Here is a 10293-nt window from a genome sequence, read left to right as displayed (position 1 = left end):
ACTGGATTGTTGTGGTACATTGCAATATGCTAATTAAGAGGAATTTTAAAGGAATTTTTGTTTATAAGATTTTTTTTTTTTGGATTATTCTTGACAGCTCTTTTGTTTGCACACAAAAAAGTTAAGGCAGTGACATGACAACATAATCTTTTAAGATACGTTCATTCAAATTATTTGGAAGAACTTTTTTTTTATGTAACATATGGTATATATTAAATACGTGTACTCACATTTGATAGATTTAATAGATTTGATAGATTCAGCTTCAAAGTAGTTATATTTTCCGGTTAAACGTCTCGAAAATATTTAATCGGAAGTATTTCTATAAATTTAACGGTTTTATCCGTTCTATCAAAGCCCATTGATAGATACTACCTCCCATTCAAGTGAAAAGGAAAGTTTATAAAGTTTTCTAAGCTCCTTATTTTAATGGAGGACAGTTTGGTCATGTGGTCATCAAAAAATAACGAAAGATAATCTTTTACTGGCCTAAGAACCATAACAAAAATCATTATAGCGCAGATGAAATGGCATTGAATGTCTTTCTGATACGCAATGACTTTTCTGCACCGATATCATTATGGCGTGCAGATCTTGTCTTAGTTGAAGTTGCTGACTGGTACGTTTTTTATTCAGTTGATCTAAATAAATTTTGAGATATAACAAGAATTCTATATACCTATATTTTATATTATTTATATTTTTTTGTTATGTTCAGATATTCCTTTTTAATTGTTAAAATACTGATATTCACGAAATAAATTACGGAAAGCAGTAAGACAATCTGCCTTAAAGTTATATGATATGTTCCTTGAGACCCCTATCTGGCTCATTAAGAAAAAATCAGCATTCTCGAACTGTACAGTGTTTAATTCAATAAGTTCAATATAGTGAGTGAATGTCGGTTAGCGCTGTTCTAATCATGGATGTGTTTATCATAAACTGATTTAGGTATAACCTTTAATTGTTTCAACGGATTTTTTTTAATGACCGCAAACTACTTTGACGTCCTTCTGACAGCGGTGCAAGTCACACGGGATTATGTCAGATGAGTACGTATATATATATATATATATATAAGAAAACCAATTAAAATTTGAGTGATCAATTAAATTATATTTGAAAATATGATTTTAGTCATCGCAGATTTGAACTTTTATTTTCACTGTCATTTTTTCAATATTTCATTTTTTTTTAATTTATTTTCGCTTTTTTGTGTTGACTTCTTACAAATGCCGTCATGCAAACTAATCAATGGCTTCTTTAATATTTGTTTCATATTCCACAATCAATTGAATTACTTGTCATGCACTTCACCGCAATGGTTCATGAGAAAAACATTTTTTAAAGGTAGTACACTTCAGTTTATCGTGCAAGAACTGAAGGTAAATGACCTTTTATAGCATATATACAGATCATAGCCTGCTCTAGTTTTAGTTCCGAATTACCGTCATGTCAAAGAGAATTATCTGATGTAAAGGTTATATCTGTTTCGAATTACATCAGATATCCAATGTGTCAGAGCAAGTAGTTAGCCGAATACTTGTTCCAGCTTGTGTTCCATGTCTCCATCACGATACAACTTAAGAGAAATATCAACAATGGCAGTAACACCATTTTCATCATATAATGTAAGATGAGCCATCCCTCTTTCCAAATTTAGAGAAAATTCAACATTTGTTACTGGATGATCGGGAATGCTTTCTTCATCCTTATCAAGCAATGTGAAGTCTATTCCATTTTCCTTTACAAAAATAAAATAGAAAAAATCTCATTGTAATATATATAATATACATCATATTTACATCAAACATATTATCTAGTTTTTGCAAAAAGGTTCTAATGGTCGTCGGCGTTTCATTCAATTGAACGATCTCACCAATCTTCTCGGCAATGTCCATTTTCGATCTCATTTTGGTATTCATTTCTGCGATAACTGCTCTTAAATTTTGAAACGTTGCTTACCGAAATTTTAATAATAATGATTTTAGATGTTTTACCTTTACTTTTTTTTATAATATATCATTTCGAAATTAAAAATTTCAGAGTTTGCTTTAATATCTTAAACTATGATAATTTTTTTGTAGTAGTAATGGTTAATGGTAATGGTATTTGGGGGTTTTCGGGTTGGGCTAAGCCTGCGACCAGTTTGATCTATTGTGCACCTTTTTGTATTTAGATGTTTAGTATCTCGAGGAATCGAACCAGCTACTTCGGAGGGAGTTTTCGAAGGTCTTCATCCTCTAGTTGGTATGTACCTAAAATTTTGTTTCTTCTGTGGCCTAGTGCATCGCAGTTGGTGATCAGATTTTTCATAGACTCTTCCTCATCACAGCGGAATCTGCAAATATTAGGGTCTGATAAACCTAATTTATGTAGGTGTTTATTACTAAACAGTAGATGTCGTAAACAGTAGATGTAGTAGATATAGGTGGATAGGTAGGTGAAGTTGTCAGCTTCATGTATTTGGAAACTATTATACTGAAGTGTGGTGTGATACCACATTACCGCAACAGAAACGCTTGATTATATCTGTTAAAATAATAATTTCATCGCTTTGCATGGAATGAAGCTTCTGTGATATAATTAGGCTGCATTTTAACTGTTTATAAAGAAAAATCAAAAAGGAGCCTTTTGTTCCTCAGCAGATAGAAGAAAATGAAGTTAGGGGAATAATTAGGAATGAAGCACATCTTAAATGAACAAGAATATCATTATATAGAGATGTATTTCAAAAATAATCAATCTAAATACCATATATAGCGGTCTTAAAAGACATTTTTAAACAAATGAGTTAAATAGCAAAGTGCCATTAAAACTATCTTCAATGCATGGAGACATAGTTGACTCTAATATATATAGTAATGTTTGATGGCATTTTGGAGCAAAATATCTCCAAAAATATTTTACTTAATGCGTCAAATGTCTTGTATAGCGTCCGCATTCATCTTCATAACTCACCATCATCGAAGTTATCTATTGTACAAGATATGTAGACATTGTTAAAGACCAATTAATCCAAATGTATAGTTAATTTCTTTGAAAATATGTTTACAAATATTTTACATACTCGTCTTAAAAACTGGATGCTTCCAATAATTTGCATTCTGTATCTGTATTCAAATGATTTGTTTCTCATTAGTACGTATTTTTAATTTGTGTCATTATTTGAGTTTTATACTGCAAACGTTGTCCACGATTAGTTATGAAAACAAGGAATTATCTAAACGACAATTTAGAAACTAGACAGGTATTCGGGAATGAATCATATATATCGATTCTTTTGAGTTTTGAATTTATTAAATTTGTCCAGTAAGAATCAATACATCAACACCATATGAATATGAAAAGTGTGACAAGAATCAGTTCAAAATACGAATCTGCTCAAGCCCTCATTTAAGGTAGTGTAGTTTGATCTAATAGGTTTGATGTCTTGATAGTGTGTATACCTATATATTAGTATCAATGGCCGTAGAAAAAGAAATTGGTTCGAATTTTCGAAAATTCAAGGTTTGGCATATTATTTTGTAGATTATTTAAAGCTATCATACATCCCTTTATTAACATTGAATAACAACTTTCACCTTGAATTTATTCTATTTTTCAGACTGATTTATCATTTACGTCAATCTTGCGGAAATTGAAAAGTTTATTTTTCGTTTTTTTTTTACAGTAAAGAACTTTAAAAGGAAACCCAACAAGGGAGGAGTGAAAAGGATTTCTGAGATTGATATGAACGATAGAAAGCTTTGACTGTCATCAAGCGGTTGAGGCAGGTACGTACATAAGCATAAAAAACTAGAAGATAGAATAGAAAATATGGAAAAGAACGAACGCAAAGAGTTGCCACAACTTTTTAAATTAATTAAATTAACAAAAAATAGAAAACTAGAAAAAATTAAAAATATATAAAGAAAAGTTATAAAAACGTATTAAATGAAATTAACTCATTTGATTCACTGCTGTGATTCATTTGAAATCACGGGCTTTAATATTTGATATCCACGCATCCATTTCTGCACTACTAGAACTACTAGAACAAAGTATCTGGTAGCAATGTCATGACTGGAAGCAATAAATAGTAAGCTTTTTCACACATTTATTATCTCAATTAGTAAATAAAATGGTTTTTCAATAAGTTCTTTGTAATAAAAACAGATATGATATCATCTGAATATGCTTTGCCCATTTTATTATTGAAAAAATTAAATTAAATTTATTTAAATTTTGCAAAAAAAAAATAAATTGTTATTAAATTAAAAATAAAATTTATTATGAAAAGTTTTTAAAGTTTTAGTTGAAATGAACTGACAACCTAACTTACTTTTAATTCGCTATATGACCTTTTGAAAAATTTTGTTTAACAAAACGGAAAGTGAAATGACAAGGATGTGCGGGGAGTAAAAGTTGGAAAAGGACATGAGTTGGAACTGCAATAGCAGGACAAAAAATCTCACTTTTGCGTGTTAATGTCTCCGTTGTTCAACTTCAAATTTTTAAGCACAAAACAAATTGTAATGGCGTTGCAATCACATCCGGTAATAAAATTTTGTTAAAATAGGAAAATGTGTTCTGTGCTTCCGTGAATTTTTAATAATTTTTACATTTAAGTTCTGGAGTTTTTATTATATTTGCATACACTGTGTGCACTTCAACTTTGTGACCTTAGCTTTTAACTAAATTTTGCTGAACGTTTTTGTAATTAACAGAATATCGTACAGTACTCACTTAAACAGAATATATAAATTTTTGTGATAGTTTTTTAACGAATTGCTAACACATTACTTTTAATTTCTCAGGATGTTCATTTAAAGGACATTTGCAAACAATTTAAATTAATAATTTAACACTTTAAGTAAAAACCGAGGTGTAGAGTCTTAATAAAATTGCTAACCAAAATAGTATTTATAAATATTTCCTCTAATTTCATCCTTCAATTACAAAGCTATACTACGTGCCACATTTAAGGATATTTATTGACAGAAATCCGTTTAAGTGTTAAGCTATCTATTGCACACATTTATTAATCGATGCCTAAGCAATATATTAGACATATGGTGGTCTAGAACGATTTCAAAGGAAGAGTTATAAAGAATAATGCTCCAAATAAACGTAAACAGCGAGATAAGAAGATATCACGCATGCTGCACTTACTTGAAAACCCCAGGAGACTAGGCGCAGGGGCAGAGCAGCAATGATCTGGAGAACGACAGTTCAGCAGGAGACGGGCAAATCGTTTAACGAGTTGAGAGCAATAGCACAAAATAGAAACCAGAAATTTCAATTATATCCATAAAAGCAAATCAATGCTTTATGGAAGATTTAAATAAGATTTGCTTATGATTACTGATATTTTACATATTTGTTCAGAAATCTAATAACATATAGAAACTCAATTTCTAAATATCAAAGATAGAATTATTGTTCCTACCATAGCATAAAAGCCTAACAATAGCAAGTTCTATTCTATTCACAGAAGCTTTGGTTTCTTAAATATTTATTTAGTCATATTACATCTAGTATTTATTTACCGCATTATAAAAGAAAATCTTTAAATTTAAAGATGCCAAGTAAATATTTGCATAAATTTTGAAGAAAAGCAAACAACTTCCTTTTCAGCGAAAATCTTAGTTGGCATTGCACTTGTCAAAACTGACACTCAAAATGAACTGTCAGACGTGGGATTAAGTACCAAAATAACGAAAATAATTTCATTAACAAGTAGGACAATTTATTAACTTCTTCATAAAGTGGGCTTAACGAGGGGAAAACTAATGTCAACTGTCAAGTGTACATGAAAGGGAAAAGCAGTTCAAATAATTCACTTGAAAAATAAGAAAAGCACATGCTGCTTCATAATTTTTCAAGTGTTCCTTCTCATTTTCACTCCACATTTTTTCTTTAGGTTTTTCGGTTTGGACATGACAGTAACATTTATTTGAAAGGATACTTAATTAAAAATGAAAGTAGTTTCAAGGGTTCTTTATAAATGGAAAATAACCGTTTAATATTGTGTCCAAGCAGTTACATTTTTAATGAGCTCATAAATAATATTTTCCAAAAAAATATTTCTGAATATTTAATTTCTTTTTTTTGGTATATTAATTTAGTTGTAATCACAGGAGATTCCACTTAATAGAATTATTTTTTTTAAACAAATTTGGATCAATTTAAGGCAACTGAGGTTAAATCTGCAATCCGTTTTGGGATGTTTGGGTTTCTGGTAATAATGAGAAAACGTTGAATACTCATAGTTTTCAATGACTATTAAAAAAGTATCTTATTTTAGAAAGGATGAATTTTGTAACTTAAACAAAATTGGTATTAATAAAAAAATAAATATATTTACAGTAGACATCTTTGTCAGAACTTTCCTCATTTTTCAGAAGAAGGGATTTTTCAAATGTTTCTAAAAAACGTTATTGATATCACTAGCGAAATACTGAAATCACACATTGGTGTTCATCTGGGTCACAGCTATGACAGTAATTTTTTAAAAGGATTTCTGTCCGGTTGTAATATCTGCCTGTAAGAAAATAGTCTTGGAAAGTCAGAAAAGATCGAATCCATATAAGAGCAGAACATTTCTTTATTAAATGTAGGCGTGCCATATCATGCATATAATTTGATTTATGTGCTTTTTATGCCATCTCTGCGTTATAATTCTGCTAAAATATTTCTATATTTTATCCTTAGTTTTAACCGAAACTAAGGATATGCTCACATTTAGTCAGATTGATTCCTGTAAGGAAAGTTCTGCATCATTTCCAGTCAACTCTTCCAGACGGTTCCTTACTGTAGCATTTTTGATTCGATAAAAATTTAAAATTAATCGATGAACAAACCGACATCTGATTTAAATGTATACGACATTCCGGCACAAGCTTAGATGCTATGCATGTAGTCGAAAAGATAGTTCTATATTTAGTTTGACAGAACTTCTTATTTTTAATTGTAGAGCTATATGTGTAAATTTTGATATACTTATTTGAGTGGCATTTCCTCGCTATTATCGAATTCCCTTGTAGGTATGTAAGTAGAGCAATAATTACGAATTAATATTGGGTGAGATAATCAAACCGCAGTTTAAGATATATCATATGTTATACGTTCACTGAGTTATTTATGTATTGTCTATGTACTTATTGGTTTATGTTTGGTCTGCTCTTAAGTCCAAAGCGGTATGTAGCGCATTCAGTACCAAATTGATAAATTTAATAGTAATAACTTGTGTATTAGAGATGTCATTCAGTTCACAGCCATACGTCAATTAATTCAATATGTAAACTTTCTGTCAAAAACTATAAAGGAAGTTTGTGTATCCTTAATTTCGAATTTAAATTTATTCCCAATTATTGAAAATGATAGCTGACAATATTGACGATTACTTAGTAATAGTAAATCATAAATAAATATTTGCATTAAAATATTTTTGCATTTCATGTATGAAAATAGAGATGTGTGTAACATTTTGCTCAATAAATTAACAAAATAATTTGCATATTCGAACCCTTCAGCGTTTTGTCATTGATTGTAAACTTAATCGCTGAAAATATATCATTCCAAAAATTTAGATATTTTAAAATTGAATAATTTTTGTAGCTGCGAGTCAGTAATTTGACGTTAATGAAATAAATTGAAGTGCATTAATTAATTTCCCTTTGTGGTTTTAAGCATGTTTTGTAATCATTTAGGTTTAGTAAATTGAAATAAAATTAAAACTAAAAATAAAATTGAAATGGAAATTCTGTTTAATTGTCAAAACCGCAACATCATTTACTGAGCAACAAGCGGATTACAGCAAATGCGCCGTTTGTGGTAGGATGTACTCAGTTTGCTTCGTCAAATTACGTTGATCAACTCTTATTGTTTGAGCTATTTTGTTGGTGATGATACAAATGAAAAGTTACATATCCTCAAAATAATTTCACAATTTTGACAAAATAAAATTCGAAATCAAATACGATTTTAAGTCAAAATTATTGTAAATATCATGGGAAAATATATCAATGTTATATATATTCTGAGATATATGCAACCCTATGGCGTTCAGAACTGTTGTGCCTCTTTATATATTTAGAGTAACTGTTTCAGCCCTATTTCCCTAATAAAAAGTAGTATTTTTTCTATTTTACACATAACGAATATAATTTTATTACATCTACAACTATAATGTAATGCTATATAAAGATTAAATTCTTTACTATAAAAACATAAAACATCTCTCAGTCTTATGTTTTTATTAAATAGTAACATTTATCCAATTTAACGCACAGTGATTAATTAACTTTATTAAGCATTAAATTAACTGTACAGATTTATACATATCTGTTCCTTCAATTTCCCCAAATTAGCAACACCTTTTTGACAATGAAGACGATTTAGTCCAAGAACTTGAAACTCATTTTAGAGTTTGTTGAATGACGCGAGATACAGTTTCCGCTTATTGAAAGAATTTCTTTACCGCCCTTATTTAGCAATATTTTTATCATTTTTGATGATAATCTTGTTTTTGATTTTGATATCAAAATCAATCTACTTTGTTTCCGTCAGAAAGTAGAGTTTGGTATACAAGATCTTCATAATACTGCGAAACAAGAATTTGAACGCACCTAAGTTAGTTACTAAGGTTACTTCTTAGAGATGCATCCAAATAATATATCGAATTTAATGCTTGAGCTGAAACTATATGATATGCTATCGATACATATTATTTCTATATTCGATATTAGTCTCATTGGTTTCATCGGCAGCGATTATAGATCCAACGTAGTATAACATTTCAACGTTTGAAGATTGTTGTGCTTCTATATTCAATAAATTATATGGGGTTCAAGTTAGATATATATAGCTAATTCTAATAGAAAATCATTACTATTGCCATGGACAATCTTACCTTCGATTTCTTGCAATATCTCTTAAATGAATATCGGCATATACGATTATATTCATCATTTGATATGGGGTTCGAGAAATTATTATTAAGCTGGCACTCTAAGTATGCGTTTGCTTAATACCATAAAAGCACTCATAAGTTCCATTTTTAGTATTGTAGAGTATTTAGTATAGTAGTATTTTTTTTAGTATAGTATTTAAAGTTTTAAATAATTTTTAAAAATATTAATATTATATTATTTGTAACTGTGATTAATGACTTTACCATTACTGAAAGTTAACTAAACAGTAAATTATTTTTAACCATAAATTAAATTGTTTTATATAAAGTAATTAATTTTATTTATACTTAAACATATGTCAAAATACATAAATCTAGAATATTAAGCAATAAAATCACTAATTGAATAAGCAACACCAAAAAATTTTTAATTATTTAATTTATATTTTAACAAAATAATATGGAAGTAGTTAAGGTTTTATAGTCAAATAAAATAGTGCATATGATTTCATAGATCATAGTATAAGGCAGAATTCATTACAGGATAAACAAAAAGAAGTTTAATTTCTACTCTATAATTAAAATTGAGAATTATATACAAATAACTTTCAAGAAGGGAACTTTTTAAAAATTGTGGAAAAAATTTTATTTGGTATTGTTGAAGTAAACATGTATCTACCAGTAGTATAGAATATAAATAAACAGGGTACTAGCTACTAACGGAGCGGAGCACTGCGGTCATAGTTGATCCTCTGAGCTGCAACAGACCCTAACCGAACAGACGACATTCTGGCTTTCGAATGAAAATCAGTATGTCAGCCGTTGAGGAACTCCTAATGTCAGAAAGGGAGAGTAATTTTCGACCCAGTGACCTCTTCATTGCCCAGATCAAGGAGTGACAGTCAGAGAGAATATGACTGGAATACATGTTTGTGGTAATGCATGTTTGTTTCCTCAAAAATAAATATTGACATGATGCCTTAATGTTCACATATTTATGTAATGTCCGAAAGTCAGTCGGTGATCTTAAAAACTTTAAGTACCTGATTGTGTATGTTATAGCTAAGCTCTCGACACGGAGATCTCCATATGAATTTGTCTACTTGATGTGCCAAAGCATTTTCGAATGTTTTGAATGCTTGGTATAAGCAGTACTAAAGCGGTTTGAGTTTCGTTTTTGGAGCCTTATTATAAGCAGTGCAGACATTAAGCAAGGTCGGCCTCACTAGTTGATTATAAATATACAGTTTATTTTTCAGTTTCAGATTATGAATATTTAAAATTGTTTAAGTGTTTTTATAACCTGTATTTGTTGGATGTTTACATGGTTTATTCAAGACAACTTTTTGTTGAATGTAAGGTCCAACTATTTCTGTATGTCGCTCCATTCTATGTAA

The 10293-nt window shown here is 29.5% G+C and overlaps 2 protein-coding genes across 2 annotated transcripts in view; both read right to left on the bottom strand.

The window, feature by feature from the left end:
* Window positions 1-1142: 1142 nt before the first annotated feature.
* Window positions 1143-2005, bottom strand: LOC119674882. The gene is made up of 2 exons (XM_038086041.1): window positions 1806-2005; window positions 1143-1744 (listed from the first exon to the last, which is right to left on the bottom strand). Exons 1-2 carry the CDS (start codon window positions 1923-1925, stop codon window positions 1532-1534), a joined length of 333 nt encoding a protein of 110 aa, XP_037941969.1. The 5' UTR covers window positions 1926-2005; the 3' UTR covers window positions 1143-1531.
* An 8177-nt stretch (window positions 2006-10182) lies between these two features.
* LOC119667120 (MAP kinase-activating death domain protein-like) overlaps window positions 10183-10293 on the bottom strand; it is a 6110-nt gene continuing 5999 nt past the window's right edge. The window contains exon 12 of the mRNA XM_038076408.1: window positions 10183-10285. Within this exon, the coding sequence (XP_037932336.1) occupies window positions 10183-10285 (103 nt within the window). The remainder of the gene's footprint in view (window positions 10286-10293) is intronic.

The sequence above is a fragment of the Teleopsis dalmanni genome, chromosome 1, assembly GCF_002237135.1.
Source record: "Teleopsis dalmanni isolate 2A chromosome 1, ASM223713v2, whole genome shotgun sequence".
Lineage (NCBI taxonomy): Eukaryota > Metazoa > Arthropoda > Insecta > Diptera > Diopsidae > Teleopsis > Teleopsis dalmanni.
Note: the sequence above shows the minus strand (reverse complement) of the source record. Positions and strands in the feature narration are given on the sequence as shown.

What these genes read in the sequence shown, in the direction of transcription:
- LOC119674882 (XM_038086041.1), bottom strand. Translation starts at nt 1,925, where the DNA reads ATGAATACCAAAATGAGATCGAAAATGGACATTGCCGAGAAGATTGGT. An exon ending in AACTAGATAATATGTTTGAT is followed by an intron (nt 1,745 to 1,805) that starts GTAAATATGATG and finishes ATTTTTGTAAAG; the next exon opens with GAAAATGGAATAGACTTCAC.